The sequence below is a fragment of the Onthophagus taurus genome, unplaced genomic scaffold (assembly GCF_036711975.1).
Source record: "Onthophagus taurus isolate NC unplaced genomic scaffold, IU_Otau_3.0 ScKx7SY_15, whole genome shotgun sequence".
Classification (NCBI taxonomy): Eukaryota; Metazoa; Arthropoda; class Insecta; order Coleoptera; family Scarabaeidae; genus Onthophagus; species Onthophagus taurus.
In genome coordinates this window covers 710,272-732,776 of record NW_027248940.1, presented here as the reverse complement: position 1 = coordinate 732,776, position 22,505 = coordinate 710,272, and the positions used below count along the sequence as shown (strand labels likewise).

At 27.9% G+C, this 22,505-nt stretch overlaps 1 protein-coding gene across 1 annotated transcript in view; it reads left to right on the top strand.

The window, feature by feature from the left end:
* Positions 1-22,505, top strand: part of LOC111420598 (Carboxypeptidase D svr) — a 63,440-nt gene that overhangs the window by 31,704 nt on the left and 9,231 nt on the right. Inside the window, exons 4-6 of the mRNA XM_071200974.1 lie at positions 7,265-7,554; positions 7,603-8,502; positions 15,951-17,361. Coding sequence (XP_071057075.1) covers positions 7,265-7,554; positions 7,603-8,502; positions 15,951-17,361 — 2,601 coding nt within the window. The remainder of the gene's footprint in view (positions 1-7,264; positions 7,555-7,602; positions 8,503-15,950; positions 17,362-22,505) is intronic.

Here is a 22,505-nt window from a genome sequence, read left to right as displayed (position 1 = left end):
TGGGAAATTAAAATTTTGTTTTATCAAAAAATTTTATTAATAAAAGTTGTTTCTAATATGATTCTCAACAAATATTGTTTATAAGAAAATTCGATACGATCAATAATTATAATGATATGCCAACAATATACCATCGTACTGTTCAGTGGGAAATTAAAATTTTGTGTTAGCACAAAATATTGTTAATAAAAGTTGTTTCTAATATGATTCTCAACAAATATTGTTTATAAAAAAATTCGATACGATCAATAATTATAATGATATGCCAACAATATACCATCGTACTGTTCAGTGGGAAATTAAAATTTTGTTTTATCGAAAAATGTTATTAATAAAAGTTGTTTCTAATATGATTCTCAACAAATATTGTTTATAAAAAAATTCGATACGATCAATAATTATAATGATATGCCAACAATATACCATCGTACTGTTCAGTGGGAAATTAAAATTTTGTTTTATCGAAAAATGTTATTAATAAAAGTTGTTTCTAATATGATTCTCAACAAATATTGTTTATAAAAAAATTCGATACGATCAATAATTATAATGACATGCCAACAATATACCATCGTACTGTTCAGTGGGAAATTAAAATTTTGTTTTATCGAAAAATGTTATTAATAAAAGTTGTTTCTAATATGATTCTCAACAAATATTGTTTATAAAAAAATTCGATACGATCAATAATTATAATGATATGCCAACAATATACCATCGTACTGTTCAGTGGGAAATTAAAATTTTGTTTTATCAAAAAATTTTATTAATAAAAGTTGTTTCTAATATGATTCTCAACAAATATTGTTTATAAAAAAATTCGATACGATCAATAATTATAATGATATGCCAATAATATACCATCGTACTGTTCAGTGGGAAATTAAAATTTTGTTTTATCAAAAAATTTTATTAATAAAAGTTGTTTCTAATATGATTCTCAACAAATATTGTTTATAAGAAAATTCGATACGATCAATAATTATAATGATATGCCAACAATATACCATCGTACTGTTCAGTGGGAAATTAAAATTTTGTGTTAGCACAAAATATTGTTAATAAAAGTTGTTTCTAATATGATTCTCAACAAATATTGTTTATAAAAAAATTCGATACGATCAATAATTATAATGATATGCCAACAATATACCATCGTACTGTTCAGTGGGAAATTAAAATTTTGTTTTATCGAAAAATGTTATTAATAAAAGTTGTTTCTAATATGATTCTCAACAAATATTGTTTATAAAAAAATTCGATACGATCAATAATTATAATGACATGCCAACAATATACCATCGTACTGTTCAGTGGGAAATTAAAATTTTGTTTTATCGAAAAATGTTATTAATAAAAGTTGTTTCTAATATGATTCTCAACAAATATTGTTTATAAAAAAATTCGATACGATCAATAATTATAATGATATGCCAACAATATACCATCGTACTGTTCAGTGGGAACTTAAAATTTTGTGTTAGCACAAAATATTGTTAATAAAAGTTGTTTCTAATATGATTCTCAACAAATATTGTTTATAAAAAAATTCGATACGATCAATAATTATAATGATATGCCAACAATATACCATCGTACTGTTCAGTGGGAAATTAAAATTTTGTTTTATCGAAAAATGTTATTAATAAAAGTTGTTTCTAATATGATTCTCAACAAATATTGTTTATAAAAAAATTCGATACGATCAATAATTATAATGACATGCCAACAATATACCATCGTACTGTTCAGTGGGAAATTAAAATTTTGTTTTATCGAAAAATGTTATTAATAAAAGTTGTTTCTAATATGATTCTCAACAAATATTGTTTATAAAAAAATTCGATACGATCAATAATTATAATGATATGCCAACAATATACCATCGTACTGTTCAGTGTGAAATTAAAATTTTGTGTTAGCACAAAATATTGTTAATAAAAGTTGTTTCTAATATGATTCTCAACAAATATTGTTTATAAAAAAATTCGATACGATCAATAATTATAATGATATGCCAACAATATACCATCGTACTGTTCAGTGGGAAATTAAAATTTTGTGTTAGCACAAAATATTGTTAATAAAAGTTGTTTCTAATATGATTCTCAACAAATATTGTTTATAAAAAAATTCGATACGATCAATAATTATAATGATATGCCAACAATATACCATCGTACTGTTCAGTGGGAAATTAAAATTTTGTGTTAGCACAAAATATTGTTAATAAAAGTTGTTTCTAATATGATTCTCAACAAATATTGTTTATAAAAAAATTCGATACGATCAATAATTATAATGATATGCCAACAATATACCATCGTACTGTTCAGTGGGAAATTAAAATTTTGTTTTATCGAAAAATGTTATTAATAAAAGTTGTTTCTAATATGATTCTCAACAAATATTGTTTATAAAAAAATTCGATACGATCAATAATTATAATGACATGCCAACAATATACCATCGTACTGTTCAGTGGGAAATTAAAATTTTGTTTTATCGAAAAATGTTATTAATAAAAGTTGTTTCTAATATGATTCTCAACAAATATTGTTTATAAAAAAATTCGATACGATCAATAATTATAATGATATGCCAACAATATACCATCGTACTGTTCAGTGTGAAATTAAAATTTTGTGTTAGCACAAAATATTGTTAATAAAAGTTGTTTCTAATATGATTCTCAACAAATATTGTTTATAAAAAAATTCGATACGATCAATAATTATAATGATATGCCAACAATATACCATCGTACTGTTCAGTGGGAAATTAAAATTTTGTTTTATCGAAAAATGTTATTAATAAAAGTTGTTTCTAATATGATTCTCAACAAATATTGTTTATAAAAAAATTCGATACGATCAATAATTATAATGATATGCCAACAATATACCATCGTACTGTTCAGTGGGAAATTAAAATTTTGTGTTAGCACAAAATATTGTTAATAAAAGTTGTTTCTAATATGATTCTCAACAAATATTGTTTATAAAAAAATTCGATACGATCAATAATTATAATGATATGCCAACAATATACCATCGTACTGTTCAGTGGGAAATTAAAATTTTGTTTTATCGAAAAATGTTATTAATAAAAGTTGTTTCTAATATGATTCTCAACAAATATTGTTTATAAAAAAATTCGATACGATCAATAATTATAATGATATGCCAACAATATACCATCGTACTGTTCAGTGGGAAATTAAAATTTTGTTTTATCGAAAAATGTTATTAATAAAAGTTGTTTCTAATATGATTCTCAACAAATATTGTTTATAAAAAAATTCGATACGATCAATAATTATAATGATATGCCAACAATATACCATCGTACTGTTCAGTGGGAACTTAAAATTTTGTGTTAGCACAAAATATTGTTAATAAAAGTTGTTTCTAATATGATTCTCAACAAATATTGTTTATAAGAAAATTCGATACGATCAATAATTATAATGATATGCCAACAATATACCATCGTACTGTTCAGTGGGAAATTAAAATTTTGTTTTATCGAAAAATGTTATTAATAAAAGTTGTTTCTAATATGATTCTCAACAAATATTGTTTATAAAAAAATTCGATACGATCAATAATTATAATGATATGCCAACAATATACCATCGTACTGTTCAGTGGGAAATTAAAATTTTGTTTTATCGAAAAATGTTATTAATAAAAGTTGTTTCTAATATGATTCTCAACAAATATTGTTTATAAAAAAATTCGATACGATCAATAATTATAATGATATGCCAACAATATACCATCGTACTGTTCAGTGGGAAATTAAAATTTTGTTTTATCGAAAAATGTTATTAATAAAAGTTGTTTCTAATATGATTCTCAACAAATATTGTTTATAAAAAAATTCGATACGATCAATAATTATAATGATATGCCAACAATATACCATCGTACTGTTCAGTGGGAACTTAAAATTTTGTGTTAGCACAAAATATTGTTAATAAAAGTTGTTTCTAATATGATTCTCAACAAATATTGTTTATAAAAAAATTCGATACGATCAATAATTATAATGATATGCCAACAATATACCATCGTACTGTTCAGTGGGAAATTAAAATTTTGTTTTATCGAAAAATGTTATTAATAAAAGTTGTTTCTAATATGATTCTCAACAAATATTGTTTATAAAAAAATTCGATACGATCAATAATTATAATGACATGCCAACAATATACCATCGTACTGTTCAGTGGGAAATTAAAATTTTGTTTTATCGAAAAATGTTATTAATAAAAGTTGTTTCTAATATGATTCTCAACAAATATTGTTTATAAAAAAATTCGATACGATCAATAATTATAATGATATGCCAACAATATACCATCGTACTGTTCAGTGGGAAATTAAAATTTTGTGTTAGCACAAAATATTGTTAATAAAAGTTGTTTCTAATATGATTCTCAACAAATATTGTTTATAAAAAAATTCGATACGATCAATAATTATAATGATATGCCAACAATATACCATCGTACTGTTCAGTGGGAAATTAAAATTTTGTTTTATCGAAAAATGTTATTAATAAAAGTTGTTTCTAATATGATTCTCAACAAATATTGTTTATAAAAAAATTCGATACGATCAATAATTATAATGATATGCCAACAATATACCATCGTACTGTTCAGTGGGAAATTAAAATTTTGTTTTATCGAAAAATGTTATTAATAAAAGTTGTTTCTAATATGATTCTCAACAAATATTGTTTATAAAAAAATTCGATACGATCAATAATTATAATGATATGCCAACAATATACCATCGTACTGTTCAGTGGGAACTTAAAATTTTGTGTTAGCACAAAATATTGTTAATAAAAGTTGTTTCTAATATGATTCTCAACAAATATTGTTTATAAGAAAATTCGATACGATCAATAATTATAATGATATGCCAACAATATACCATCGTACTGTTCAGTGGGAAATTAAAATTTTGTTTTATCGAAAAATGTTATTAATAAAAGTTGTTTCTAATATGATTCTCAACAAATATTGTTTATAAAAAAATTCGATACGATCAATAATTATAATGATATGCCAACAATATACCATCGTACTGTTCAGTGGGAAATTAAAATTTTGTTTTATCGAAAAATGTTATTAATAAAAGTTGTTTCTAATATGATTCTCAACAAATATTGTTTATAAAAAAATTCGATACGATCAATAATTATAATGATATGCCAACAATATACCATCGTACTGTTCAGTGGGAAATTAAAATTTTGTTTTATCGAAAAATGTTATTAATAAAAGTTGTTTCTAATATGATTCTCAACAAATATTGTTTATAAAAAAATTCGATACGATCAATAATTATAATGATATGCCAACAATATACCATCGTACTGTTCAGTGGGAACTTAAAATTTTGTGTTAGCACAAAATATTGTTAATAAAAGTTGTTTCTAATATGATTCTCAACAAATATTGTTTATAAAAAAATTCGATACGATCAATAATTATAATGATATGCCAACAATATACCATCGTACTGTTCAGTGGGAAATTAAAATTTTGTTTTATCGAAAAATGTTATTAATAAAAGTTGTTTCTAATATGATTCTCAACAAATATTGTTTATAAAAAAATTCGATACGATCAATAATTATAATGACATGCCAACAATATACCATCGTACTGTTCAGTGGGAAATTAAAATTTTGTTTTATCGAAAAATGTTATTAATAAAAGTTGTTTCTAATATGATTCTCAACAAATATTGTTTATAAAAAAATTCGATACGATCAATAATTATAATGATATGCCAACAATATACCATCGTACTGTTCAGTGGGAAATTAAAATTTTGTTTTATCAAAAAATTTTATTAATAAAAGTTGTTTCTAATATGATTCTCAACAAATATTGTTTATAAGAAAATTCGATACGATCAATAATTATAATGATATGCCAACAGTATACTTACCATCTTACTGTTCAGTGGGAAATTAAAATTTTGTTTTATCAAAAAATTTTATTAATAAAAGTTGTTTCAAACCTAATTTTTAACAAATATTGTTTATAAAAGAAATTAGTACGGTTAATAATTATTGAAATAACCACAAAAATATTCATTTTAATACTAGTGTGTAGCGTCATGTGGTAACATTTTTTGATAAAAACAAAAACATTGCTTAGAAATGCCTTATTTTTTGCTAGTACTGGCACGGATCACCGTTTAGCCGGATCCGCCGGATCATTCGTTATTTTTTGCAAGCATTAGCCAAAAAAAAAAGACAAAACTGTCTACAAGTGAACCCAAATCTTTATGGCAATACTATAATGATATCATTGGTACTGCTTCTTCATCATCAAACCAAGCCAATGAAGAAAAAACTGCTATTTGTGGCAAATAGTGCCACAAATAGTGCAAATTAATGCATTTTTGAATTTGCCTATAAAAGACAGATGTTCTCATCCAATTGTTTGGTGGAAAATAAAAATAGCTCGAAAATATTTGTCAAGCTCTGCAAGTATCGTTTATTGCGAATGCACATTTTCTGAAATGTGAATAATTTATGAAGACCGCCATTCTAGATTAACTACTGTTAACGGTCATTCATTCGTTCTTTCATTTCTTTTAAAATAGCTTTTTCTACATAAAGTTTCCGTTTGGAATGCTAGTTTTGAATCATCCTTTATATAATACATAAATTTTATTTACGTCGGATTTTCGTGCCACCCCTATTGTTTGCTATATTGTTCACATGGTTTTATCACAAAATACTATTAATAAAACTTGTTTGTAATCTAATCCTCAACAACCAATAATTATTAGGATAATTATATATAGTTCGTTTTTTTTCTATAATACTTGTCAATGTAAATTTTTTAGGGTTTCTGTTGGTATTATTTAAGGGTTTTCCTGATTTTTAGTAACATTTTCTGTAACTAAATAGTTGAGGTTAAAATACTAATACATTTTTAGATAAATACGATTTTAACGAATTACATATTTGTTGTAAAAACGTGCTACAAAGTACTTAAATAAAACAAAACACCTTTTCTAGGTAAATAAATGGCAAATAAACATCCCACAACATTTTTATGCACTTTTTCTTTTTAAATAACGAAAGCTCAAACGTCAATGTGACATATTTATTTTAAAAGATGATAAAACAAAACTCCCTATTAATTTTGCCAACTTTACAACAATTTGGCAGGTATTATAGAAAAAAAAATGAACTATAGGTACATATATTTTTTAAATTTTAGGTAAACCCGAATTTAAATATATAGCAAACATGCATGGTAACGAAGTGGTCGGAAGAGAAATGCTTTTACTATTCATTAAATATCTTTGCGAAAATTACGGCTCAAACGAAAGAATCACAAAGTTATTAAACACAACCCGAATCCACATAATGCCATCTATGAATCCCGATGGTTACGAAAAAGCCAAGGAGAACCGCATCAATTCATCAAATTCTCCTGCAAGTGGGAGGGAGAATGCTGCCGGGGTTGATTTAAATCGAAATTTTCCAGATCAATATTACCAAAATGAGGTAAACAAATTTATTTAATAAAAAAAAAATTTTAATATTTTTTTTTAGTACAACTCAATTCTCCAACCAGAAACGAAAGCTGTAATGAATTGGATCCTATCAGAACAATTCGTTTTATCGGCAAATCTTCATAACGGTGCTTTGGTCGCAAATTATCCGTTCGATGATTCCCCACCGATTAAATCGGGTTTACCCCAAACCCACAAACAAGAAAATTTATCCCCGGATGATTCTGTTTTTAAACATTTAGCGTTAACTTATTCAGACGCTCATAAATCGATGCATTTTGGGCGACCTTGCCCGACGTTCCCCAATGAAAATTTCCAACATGGGATCACAAACGGAGCTGAGTGGTACAGCGTTTCTGGAGGTATGCAAGATTGGAATTATTTAATCGCCGGTTGTATGGAGTTAACGTTAGAGATTGGGTGCGAAAAATATATCGATGAATCTCAACTTGCTTCGACTTGGCTTGATAATCGCGATGCTTTATTAAATTACGCGGAACAAGTTCACCGAGGCGTTTCTGGGTTTGTTTTTAGTACAATTGGGAGAAAGATTTCTCAGGCGGAAATTATCGTTGAAGGGATTAACCACGTAGTACATTCCGGTATTGAAGGAGATTATTACAGAATTTTGCTCCCCGGGAAGTATAATTTGACGGTGATGGCCCGTGGGTATGAAAGTTATACCGAAGCGATTGAAATCCCGGAAGCCACGGGACATTTACAGTTCAATGTGTCGTTGATGAGAGATGATCCAATGCATTGGGCGTCTGCTTACGATTTTGGATTATCAGCGAATCAATATAAACCGAAATATCATACAGACAGTGAGTTGTATTCGTTGATGGCGGAAATGGAGAATCGATATCCTAATTCGGCGGAATTTGAAGCAGGGGAGGATGATGTTTCAATGGTTATTAGGAGTGTTAAGATTACTGATGATGTAAGTATAATGCAAGGTGAAAATATTAAGCAATTATGTTTTTAGGTAAATTTGGAGTGTTTTTCATTCAAGTCATTAATTCCCATCATTTCTACTTTTCGAAATATAATCTAATTTGATGATACGAAATCCTGCATTTCGACGTTTTATAATTTTTATTTTACAACTTGATAAGATGGGATAGGTTAAAATTATTAACGTGTTATGTTTTTAGGCTGATTTGAAATATCTTTCATCTAAATCATTAATCCCCATCATTTCTACTTTTCGAGATATAATCTAATTTGATGATACCAAATCCTTCGAATTCTGGCCTTTTATAATTTTTATTTTACAACTTGATAAGATGTGATAGGTTAAAATTATTAGCGGGTTATGTTTTTAGGTTAATTTGGAATATTTTTCATAGAACTTATTAATTTCCATCGTTTATACTTTTCGAGATACAACCTAATTTGATGATATCAAAAAGCTTGAATTTGGCGTTTTTGATTTCTATTTTACAAGTTGATGAGTTGTGTTGGGTTAAAATTGTTAACGGGGTATGTTATTAGGTTAATATGGAATGTTTTTCGTCGATGTTATTAATTCCCATCATTTCTATTTATTGAGTTATAACCTAATTTGATGTCAAAATCATCCAAATTTGGGTAATTTCGATTTTAACTTTACAACGTAATGATGAGTTGTGGTGACTTAAAACTATTAACCCTTCCGCGTGGAAGTTAAAAAATTCAATTACTATGTGAGATGCGGGAGTGCGATCTACTCTATGCTATCTACTCTAATGCGATCTTATGACGTACACGTGTACGGCACTCCGCAGTAGAAATAATTTTATGCATGACGTACACGTGTACGGCACTCCACGCGGAAGGGTTAATTGGATTATGTTTTTATTTTGATATGGAATGTTTTTCATCTAAATCATTAATCTCCATCATTTCTATTTATTGAGTTATAACCCAATTTGATGTCAAAATCATCCAATTTTGTGTATTTTCGATTTTAACGTTACCACTTAATGATGCGTTATGGTGGCTTAAAACTATTAATTGGACTATGTTTTTAGGTTGATATGGAATCTTTTTCATCCAAATCATTAATCCCCATCATTTCTATTTATTGAGTTATAACCCAATTTGATGTCAAAATCGTCGAATTTTGGGTATTTTTGATTTTAATTTTACAACTTAATGATGCGTTGTGGTGGGTTAAAACTATTAATTGGATTATGTTTTTAGGTTGATTTGGATTTTTTTTTTCATCTAAATCATTAATCCCCATCATTTCTATTTATTGATTATAACCTAATTTAATGTCAAAATCGTCCAAATTTGGGTAATTTTGGTTTTAACTTTACAACTTAATGATGCGTTGTAGTGGGTTAAAACTATTAATCGATTAAGTTTTTAGGTTGATTTGGAATCTTTTCCATCTAAACCATTAATCCCCACCAGTTCTACTTTTTGAGTTATAACCCAATTTGATGTCAAAGTCGTCGAATTTTGGGTAATTTCGATTTTAACTTTAGAACTTTAGAATGCGTTGTGGTTGGTTAAAACTATTAAATGGATTATGTTTTTAGGTTGATTTGGAATATTTTTCATCCAAATCATTAATCCCCATCATTCCTATTTATTGAGTTATAACCCAATTTGATATCAAAATCATCCTATTTTGAGTATTTTCGATTTTAACTTTACAATTTAATAATGCGTTCTGGTTGGTTAAAACTATTAAATGGATTATGTTTTTAGGTCGATTTGGAATCTTTTCATCTAAATCGTTAATCCCCATCATTTCTATTTATTGAGTTATAACCCAATTTGATGTCAAAATCATCCAATTTTGGGTATTTTCGATTTTAACTTTACAACTTTAGAATGCGTTGTGGTGGATTAAAACTATTAATTGGATTATATTTTTAGGTCGATTTGGAATCTTTTTCATCTAAATCATTAATCCCCATCATTTCTATTTATTGAGTTATAACCCAATTTGATGTCAAAATCATCCAAATTTGGGTATTTTCGATTTTAACTTTACAACTTATAGATGCGTTATGGTGGGTTAAAACTATTAATTGGATTACGTTTTTAGGTTGATTTGGAATCTTTTTCATCTAAATCATTAATCCCCATCATTTCTATTTATTGAGTTATAACCCAATTTGATGTCAAAATCATCCAATTTTGGGTATTTTCGATTTTAACTTTACAACTTATAGATGCGTTGTGGTGGGTTAAAACTATTAATTGGATTATATTTTTAGGTTGATTTCGAATCTTTTTCATCTAAATCATTAATCCCCATCATTTCTATTTATTGAGTTATAACCCAATTTGATGTCAAAATCATCCAAATTTGGGTATTTTCGATTTTAACTTTACAACTTATAGATGCGTTATGGTGGGTTAAAACTATTAATTGGATTATATTTTTAGGTTGATTTGGAATCTTTTTCATCTAAATCATTAATCCCCATCATTTCTATTTATTGAGTTATAACCCAATTTGATGTCAAAATTATCTAATTTTGGGTATTTTCGATTTTAACTTTACAACTTATAGATGCGTTGTGGTGGGTTAAAACTATTAATTGGATTATATTTTTAGGTTGATTTGGAATCTTTTTCATCTAAATCATTAATCCCCATCATTTCTATTTATTTAGTTATAACCCAATTTGATGTCAAAATCATCCAATTTTGGGTATTTTCGATTTTAACTTTACAACTTATAGATGCGTTGTGGTGGGTTAAAACTATTAATTGGATTATATTTTTAGGTTGATTTGGAATCTTTTTCATCTAAATCATTAATCCCCATCATTGCTATTTATTGAGTTATAACCCAATTTGATGTCAAAATCATCCAATTTTGGGTATTTTCGATTTCAACTTTACAACTTATAGATGCGTTGTGGTGGGTTAAAACTATTAATTGGATTATATTTTTAGGTTGATATGGAATCTTTTTCATCTAAATCATTAATCTCCATCATTTCTATTTATTGATTTATAACCCAATTTGATGTCAAAATCATCCAAATTTGGGTATTTTCGATTTTAACTTTACAACTTATAGATGCGTTATGGTGGGTTAAAACTATTAATTGGATTACGTTTTTAGGTTGATTTGGAATCTTTTTCATCTAAATCATTAATCCCCATCATTTCTATTTATTGATTTATAACCCAATTTTATGTCAAACTCGTCGAATTTTGGATAATTTCGATTTTAACTTTATAACTTTAGAATGCGTTGTGGTGGGTTAACACTATTAATTGGATTATGTTTTTAGGTCGATTTGGAAGCTTTTTCATCTAAATCATTAATCCCCATCATTTCTATTTATTGAGTTATAACCCAATTTGATGTCAAACTCGTCGAATTTTGGATAATTTCGATTTTAACTTTATAATTTTAGAATGCGTTGTGGTGGGTTAAAATTATTAAATGGATTATGTTTTTAGGTTGATTTGGAATCTTTTTCATCTAAATCATTAATCCCCATCATTCCTATTTATTGAGTTATAACCAAATTTGATGTCAAAATCATCCTAATTTGGGTAATTTCGATTTTAATTTTACAACTTTAGAATGCGTTGTGGTGGATTAAAACTATTAATTGATAACGTTTTTGGGTTGATTTGGAATCGTTTTCATCTAAATCATTAATCCCCATCATTTCTATTTATTGAGTTATAACCCAATTTGATGTCAAAATCATCCAAATTTGTGTATTTTCTATTTTAATTTTACAACTCAATGATACGTTGTGGTGAGTTAAAATTATTAACTGGATTATATTTTTAGGTTGATTTGGAATCTTTTTCATGTAAATCATTAAGCTCCATCATTTCTATTTATTGATTTATAACCCAATTTGATGTTAAACTCGTCGAATTTTGGATAATTTCGATTTTAACTTTATAACTTTAGAATGCGTTGTGGTGGGTTAACACTATTAATTGGATTATGTTTTTAGGTCGATTTGGAAGCTTTTTCATCTAAATCATTAATCCCCATCATTTCTATTTATTGAGTTATAACCCAATTTGATGTCAAAATCGTCGAATTTTGGATAATTTCGATTTTAACTTTACAACTTTAGAATGCGTTGTGGTGGGTTAACACTATTAATTGGATTATGTTTTTAGGTCGATTTGGAAGCTTTTTCATCTAAATCATTAATCCCCATCATTTCTATTTATTGGGTTATAACCCAATTTGATGTCAAAATCGTCGAATTTTGGGTAATTTCGATTTTAACTTTACAACTTAATGATGCGTTGTGATGGATTAAAACTATTAATTGCATTATGTTTTTAGATTAATTTGGAATCTTTTTCATCTAAATCATTAATCCCCATCATTCCTATTTATTGAGTTATAACCAAATTTGATGTCAAAATCATCCTAATTTGGGTAATTTCGATTTTAATTTTACAACTTTAGAATGCGTTGTGGTGGATTAAAACTATTAATTGATAACGTTTTTAGGTTGATTTGGAATCTTTTTCATCTAAATCGTTAATCTCCATCATTTCTATTTATTGATTTATAATCCAATTTGATGTCAAAGTCGTCGAATTTTGGGTAATTTCGATTTTAACTTTACAACTTTATGATACGTTATGGTGGGTTAAAATTATTAATTGAATTATATTTTTAGGTTGATTTGGAATCTTTTTCATCTAAATCATTAATCCCCATCATTCGTATCTATTGAGTTATAACCCAATTTGATGTCAAAATCATCCAAATTTGGGTATTTTCTATTTTAATTTTACAACTCAATGATACGTTGCGGTGAGTTAAAATTATTAATTGGATTATATTTTTAGGTTGATTTGGAATCTTTTTCATCTAAATCATTAATCTCCATCATTTCTATTTATTGATTTATAACCCAATTTGATGTCAAAATCATCCTAATTTGGGTAATTTCGATTTTAACTTTACAACTTTATAATGCGTTGTGGTGGGTTAAAACTATTAATTGGATTATGTTTTTAGGTTGATTTGGAATCTTTTTCATCTAAATCATTAATCCCCATCATTTCTATTTATTGAGTTATAACCCAATTTGATGTCAAAATCATCCAATTTTGGGTATTTTCGATTTTAACTTTACAATTTAATGATGCGTTGTGGTGGGTTAAAACTATTAATTGATTACGTTTTTAGGTTGATTTGGAAACTTTTTCATCTAAATCATTAATCCCCATCATTTCTATTTATTGAGTTATAACCCAATTTGATGACAAAGTCGTCGAATTTTGGGTAATTTCGATTTTAACTTTACAACTTTATAATGCGTTGTGGTGGGTTAAAACTATAAATTGGATTACGTTTTTAGGTTGATTTGGAATCTTTTTCATCTAAATCATTAATCCCCATCATTTCTATTTATTGAGTTATAACCCAATTTGATGACAAAGTCGTCGAATTTTGGGTAATTTCGATTTTAACTTTACAACTTTATAATGCGTTGTGGTGGGTTAAAACTATAAATTGGATTATGTTTTTAGGTTGATTTGGAATCTTTTTCATCTAAATCATTAATCCCCATCATTTCTATTTATTGAGTTATAACCCAATTTGATGTCAAAGTCGTCGAATTTTGGGTAATTTCGATTTTAACTTTACAACTGAATGATGCGTTGTGGTGGGTTAAAACTATTAATCGATTATGTTTTTAGGTTGATTTGGAATCTTTTTCATCTAAATCATTAATCCCCATCATTTCTATTTATTGAGTTATAACCCAATTTGATGTCAAAGTGGTCGAATTTTGGGTAATTTCGATTTTAACTTTATAACTTGAGAATGCGTTGTGGTGGGTTAAAATTATTAATTGGATTATGCTTTTAGGTGGATTTAGAATCTTTTTCATCTAAATCATTATTCCCCATCATTTCGATTTATTGAGTTATAACCCAATTTGATGTCAAAATCATCCTATTTTGGATATTTTCGATATTAACTTTACAACTTAATGAAACGTTGTGGTGGGTTAAAACTATTAATTGATTACGTTTTTAGGTCGATTTGGAATCTTTTCATCTAAACCATTAATCCCCATCATTTATATTTATTGAGTTATAACTCAATTTGATGTCAAAATCATCCAATTTTGGGTATTTTCGATTTTAACTTTACAACTTATAGATGCGTTGTGGTGGGTTAAAACTATTAATGGATTACGTTTTTAGGTTAATTTGGAATGTTTTTTATCTAAACCATTAATCCCCATCATTTATATTTATTGAGTTATAACTCAATTTGATGTCAAAGTCGTCGAATTTTGGATAATTTCGATTTTAACTTTACAACTTTAGAATGCGTTGTGGTGGGTTAACACTATTAATTGGATTATGTTGTTAGGTCGATTTGGAATCTTTTTCATCTAAATCATTAATCCCCATCATTTCTATTTATTGAGTTATAACCCAATTTGATGTCAAACTCGTCGAATTTTGGATAATTTCGATTTTAACTTTACAACTTTAGAATGCGTTGTGGTGGGTTAACACTGTTAGTTGGATTATATTTTTAGGTCGATTTGGAATCTTTTTCATCTAAATCATTAATCCCCATCATTTCTATTTATTGAGTTACAACCCAATTTGATGTCAAAATCGTCGAATTTTGGGTATTTTCGATTTTAATTTTACAACTTAATGATGCGTTGTGGTGGGTTAAAACTATTAATTGGATTATGTTTTTAGGTTGATTTGGAATCTTTTTCATCTAAATCATTAATCCCCATCATTTCGATTTATTGAGTTATAACCCAATTTGATGTCAAAATCATCCTATTTTGGGTATTTTCGATTTTAACTTTACAACTTAATGAATCGTTGTGGTAGGTTAAAACTATTAATGGATTACGTTTTTAGGTTAATTTGGAATGTTTTTCATCTAAACCATTAATCCCCATCATTTCTATTTATTGAGTTATAACCCTATTTGGTGTTATCAAAAGTGTCGAATTTTGGGGTGTTTTTAATTTTTATTTTACAACTTAATCAATTGTGTTTATCTAAAACGATTAATGCTTTATGTTTTTGGGTTAATATGGAACGTTTTTCATCAAAGTTATTAACTCCCATGGTTTCTACTTTTCGAGATAAATCCCAATTTAATGACATCAAATTCATCGAATTTAGCCGGTTTTTCAATTTTTATTTTACAACTTGATAAGATGCGATGGGTTCAAATTATTAACGAATTATGTTAATAACCCTATTTGGTGTTATCAAAATCGTCGAATTTGTTTTTTAATTTTAATTTTACTACGTGATGAGATGTGATGGGTTAAAATTATTAAAGCATTATGTTTTTAGGTTGATTTGGAATGTTTTTCATCGAAATCATTAATCCCCATCATTCCTATTTATTGAATTATAATCCAAGTTGATGTTTTTTCTTTCCAGATTAAAAACAACGATGAATTAAAATACCACGTTGCAATAATCGGGGGTTTATTCGCCACGCAACCCATCGGGCGAGAACTTTCCATTTACTTAGCGCGCCATCTCCTCCAAGGTTATCAATATCAAGACCCCACAATCGTCTCGTTACTAAAAAACGCCGTTTTCCACATCATCCCCCTCATTGATAACGGCTTCGATTCAATCTGGGGGGATTACCCGAAAGAAGTCCCCGGGAATCGCCGTCCTGACTCGTACCAATGCCAGAACATTTCCGCCGATTTCAAACAAGTGGGCGATCTCATTTTAAACATAGGGAATAAGAACGTGAACGGGGGCGCTCAAACGAGGATTTCAAACGCGTTCAAACGAATGTTATTAGAAGAGAATTTCGATTTTATGATTAACTTTGAGGGTGGTAGCAAAGGGATCGTTTTCCCCGAGGTTAAAAGCAACAAAGATATTTTCAAATTTTTCGCCGGGGAATTTACCAAAAATCAAATCGACGAAAGTTGCGTTAATTTAATTCAAGCAACTGACGATATTATCACGGACTATATCTTTAATGAGTACAACACAGCTTTATTCACGGCCAAAGTGAGTTGTTGCGAATACCCCGCGATCGAGAATGTACCTTACATTTGGCGCGAAACTTTAGAATCAATCAAAAACTTTTTGAGCATCATCAAAACGGGGATTCAAGGATTTGTTAAGGATCTAAACAATAATCCTTTATTAAACGCAACGATTACAATTAAAGATATCCCGAAAATTTATGAAGTTACGAAACCTTCGGGGCATTTTAAAGTTATGCTACCACCCGGAGAATACACCATAATCGTTGAGGTACCTCAAGCGCATCGAAAAATCATTACGGTTTTAATCGATAAAGATAACATCTTCGAATTAAACGTAACATTTAGTGGGGATGACCAACTGGTTATTAATAAATCTGACTCGAAAATTGAATCAAATATTATAAAAAATAATTTCAAAAATACCGCAAATCATAATTTTATTGGAATCAAAGGATTTGTTGCCGACAAATCAAACCAACCGATTCCAACCGCAAAAATATTTATTTCCGAGAAAAACTTGACCCTTACTGTCGATAAAAACGGTTCCTACCAGACGAATTTGACGTCGGGGAAATACACCGTTGAAGTATCCGCCCCGAATTATTACAAAAACGTTAAATACGTCGAAATTAATAATGTCACTTTGGTACCGAAGATGGTTATGTTCACGTTGGAGAGGAATGAGAAAGTTTTGGGGCTTCCAAGGTTGGTGTTTACGTTGCTAACGGGAACGCTGATTGTGATCGGGTTGGGTTTAGCTGCTTTTTGTTACGTGGCTTGTAAAAATAGGAAAGGTTATGGGTTGGTGGCGTCTCAAGAACAGGATAGCTTATTTGGTAAGTTTAAAATTATAATAAAATTTTGTGATAAAACAAATTTGTGAATGATTATTAATTACGTTTTATCGAAAAGTGTTTTTTATTAAAATATTTTGATATCTCCACCAAGTGTGGCGCTATATCCTGTTATAATAATGAATATTTTTGAGGTTATCTCAATAATTATGTATGATACAAAACTTTTTTGTTTACAACGTTTGTATAGAATTAAATTACGCATAACTTTTATTAATAACATTTTTTAAAATAACGCAATTTTGATTTCTCTGTGATCTTTACGTATACAGTGCTTCCCAAAAGTAATGGATAAATTCGTTAAAACAATTAAAAATAGTTTATGTGGATCAAACAAAGTTCCCTATAAAAAACGAAATAGTAAATCTCTTCAAGTACTTATTTATGTTCTAAAATGAAATTTTAAAGCAACTCAGTATCAAAATGGTAGTATTTTTAACAACACTTTTTAATGGCTGTCTGAAAAATGGATATTTTCCTGTTAAATGGAAGCATGCCCAAATCGTATACTTTCCTTAACCAGGAAAAAATCACAAACAAGTAGATGCTTATCGTCCGATTAGCTGACTGGTCATTCAAAGCCGACTGAAAACAATTATTGACAGAAAAGAGTATCCCGCCGTATCAATTTGGATTTAAAACGAATCATTCAACGTGCCATCAACTGCAAAGAGTTACTGAAGTCGCATGCAAATGAAAATTCGATACAATCAATAATTATTATGATTATTATGTTCAGTGGGAAATTAAAATTTTGTTTTATCACAAAATTCTGTTAATAAAAGTTATTTCTAATTTAATTCTCAACAAATATTGTTTATAAAAGAATTCGATACGGTCAATAATTATAATGATATGACAACAATATAAAAGCGTACTATTCAGTGGGAAATTAAAATTTTGTTTTATCACATAATTCCGTTAATAAAAGTTGTTTCTAATCAAATTCTCAACAAATATTGTTTATAAAAAAATTCGATACGATCAATAATTATTATGATATAACAACAATATAAAAGCGTACTATTCAGTGGGAAATTAAAATTTTGTTTTATCACAATATGCCGTTAATAAAAGTTGTTTCTAATCAAATTCTCAACAAATATTGTTTATAAAACAATTCGATACGATCAATAATTATTATGATATGACAACAATATAAAAGCGTACTATTCAGTGGGAAATTAAAATTTTGTTTTATCACATAATTCCGTTAATAAAAGTTGTTTCTAATCAAATTCTCAACAAATATTGTTTATAAACCAATTCGAAACGATCAATAATTATTATGATATGACAACAATATAAAAGCGTACTATTCAGTGGGAAATTAAAATTTTGTTTTATCACATAATTCTTTTAATAAAAGTTGTTTCTAATCTAATTCTCAACAAATATTGTTTATAAAAAAATTCGATACGATCAATAATTATAATGATATGACAACAATATAAAAGCGTACTATTCAGTGGGAAATTAAAATTTTGTTTTATCACATAATTCCGTTAATAAAAGTTATTTCTAATCTAATTCTCAACAAATATTGTTTATAAAAGAATTCGATACGATCAATAATTATAATGATATGACAACAATATAAAAGCGTACTATTCAGTGGGAAATTAAAATTTTGTTTTATCACAATATGCCGTTAATAAAAATTGTTTCTAATCAAATTCTCAACAAATATTGTTTATAAAAGAATTCGATACGATCAATAATTATTATGATATGACAACGATATAAAAGCGTACTGGTCAGTGGGAAATTAAAATTTTGTTTTATCACATAATTCTTTTAATAAAAGTTGTTTCTAATCTAATTCTCAACAAATATTGTTTATAAAAAAATTCGATACGATCAATAATTATAATGATATGACAACAATATAAAAGCGTACTATTCAGTGGGAAATTAAAATTTTGTTTTATCACAATATGCCGTTAATAAAAATTGTTTCTAATCAAATTCTCAACAAATATTGTTTATAAAAGAATTCGATACGATCAATAATTATTATGATATGACAACGATATAAAAGCGTACTGGTCAGTGGGAAATTAAAATTTTGTTTTATCACATAATTCTTTTAATAAAAGTTGTTTCTAATCTAATTCTCAACAAATATTGTTTATAAAAAAATTCGATACGATCAATAATTATAATGATATGACAACAATATAAAAGCGTACTATTCAGTGGGAAATTAAAATTTTGTTTTATCACAATATGCCGTTAATAAAAATTGTTTCTAATCAAATTCTCAACAAATATTGTTTATAAAAAAATTCGATACGATCAATAATTATAATGATATGACAACAATATAAAAGCGTACTATTCAGTGGGACATTAAAATTTTGTTTTATCACAATATGCCGTTAATAAAAGTTGTTTCTAATCAAATTCTCAACAAATATTGTTTATAAAACAATTCGATACGATCAATAATTATTGTGATATGACAACGATATAAAAGCGTACTGTTCACTGGGAAATTAAAATTTTGTTTTATCACAAAATTCTGTTAATAAAAGTTATATCTAATCTAATTCTTAACAAATATTGTTTATAAAAGAATTCGATACGATCAATAATTATTATGATATGACAACGATATAAAAGCGTACTATTCAGTGGGAAATTAAAATTTTGTTTTATCACATACATAATTCCGTTAATAAAAGTTGTTTCTAATCAAATTCTCAACAAATTTAGTTTATAAAACAATTCGATACGATCAATAATTATTATGATATGCAAACGATATAGCAATGTACAGGGTGTCCAAATTTCGATGGGTTTGCAGGGTATCTCAGTTATTATGAAAGATAGAAAGTTGCGGTTTTCGCGAACATGAGCTACTTTTTTGTAAAACTTACAATGCCGTAAACCAAATTTTCATAGACCTCTTCGTTTTTGATATACAGGGAGTATTTCAAAATTTACGATTTTCAGACACCCCCCGTATCTCGGCTATCCGGAAACTTAGTAAAAAAATAAAAACGGGTTCTAATAGATTTTTTCACGTAGAATCCAATGATGCACGTAGAATTTTTCTAGACATCACGGTTTTTGAGTTATGTTTTTTTAAATGGAACCACCTATATTTTATTTTTTTATTGAACTAGAATTTTTTCAAGCTTTTCAATGATATATAATACTCTATACTTACCTTTATAATTAACCTCGAAATTAAAAAAACCACATTATTTTATAAGTAGGCTATGATAAATTAAGTGATCGCGTTGCTAGGATACCAGAATAAACAAAGAATTTTGAAAATACTATAATATTAATTATTGACTTATTAAAAAAATGTATCTATTAAATTTTGTTTGCTAAAAACGAAAAATTATTAAAAACTAAACATTATGCAAATATGGCTTCAAGTTACAAGAATTGTTCAAAGTTGTTACCATTTTGATGCACACATTGTTCACAAAGTTTAGTAATGCGTTTAATTGCATTTAGAATAGTTATGGGATGTTGCTGTAAATGTGAAAAAGCATCAGTTACAGCAATTTTGTTCGATTCTGGGTACTATATACCCGATTCTTGATATATCCCCATAAAAAGAAGTCCAAAATAGATAAATCAGGTGATCTTGCTGGCCATCGCGTTGGACCATGTGTGCCTATCCACCTACCAGGAAATTCTGCAGTTAGGTAGCGACTCACTAACTGCGCATTATGAGCGGGAGCTCCGTCCTGTGAAAATAAATATTATTTAGCCGAATAAGAGGAATATAGGAGGAATAAGAGGCCAAATAGCGATTAGCGCAAAGGTTTCCTTCAAATATTTTGTAAACAATTCGTGGCCCAATAATAAAACATGCCACGCTAAAACCAAATTTTCCTTGACGCTCCCGCTCAATTACAATATGTTGGTTTTCTTGATGCCAATGCCTGTTATTATGACGATTATAGATTCTTGTGCTGGTAAAATATGCCTCATCAGACCATATAATAGAGGAACTAAATTCAATATTATTTTGTACATGGTTCAAATACCAGTTACAGAATTCCAAACGTCGTTCGGCATCTCCCGGGTGTAAGTGGTGAACTATTTGTTCTTTGTAGGGTTTATATTTATACTTTTTTAGAATCGCACAGGCTGTCGATTTTTTAATTCCAACTTGACATGCAATTTCCCTACATGATGTTTTAGACGCGGCTTCCACACATCCTAACACGGTAATTTCATTGTTATTCCGATTTTCTTTATTATATTTTTTTGGCCTGGGCATCAAAAAACTTCCATAATTGATCAAATTATGCTTTATTCGGAAAAAAATTTTTGAATTTGGTTGCGCTCTTTCTGGATATCTGAAGTGAAACAATCTGCTAATAAAATGTTATTGCTGATAAATGTTGCATTCTACCTATTTATGTATAATTCAGCAGCTTGATTAACATTTTCATTTGCATGAATGTAACATGCTAGCATGTCATATTTTTCATAGCGCTCCATTTCAAGAAAAAGATTATTAAGTTAAGTTAATTAAAGGTAATTAAGTAACACACGACTTATTTTTAGCACAAAATTCAAAATTAAGTTTGACAGTAATTAACTATATTTACTTTGTTTATTCCGGTATCCTAGCAACGCGATCACTTAATAGACAACCTAAGCCTTGACGTAACAGAGATGGGCGGAGCTTATATCGACTCCAAACATTTTCATAGCTAAGTGTGTTGCTAACGGTAAATCACCATATGCAATTTTTCAATTAGTGTTAAAATAAAAGTCACTTAGTTTAGACTTTTTATGACGTTTCAAATGACATTTTTATTACGGTTTATCATTAGCAACTGTGGTTAGCAACGAAATTGTTTGGAGTCGATATAAGCTCCGCCCATCTCTGTGACGTCAGGCTAGGCAGTCTATTTATCATTGCCTACTTGTAAAATAATGTATTTTATTCAATTTCGAGGTTAATTATAAAGGTAAGTATAGAGTATTATATATCATTGAAAAGCTTGAAAAAAATCCAGTTCAATAAGAAAATAAAATATAGCTGGTTCCATTTAAAAAAACCTAAGTTGTGTTTATAACTCAAAAACCGTGATGACTAGAAAAATTCTACGTGCACCATTGGATTCTCCGTAAAAAAATCTATTAGA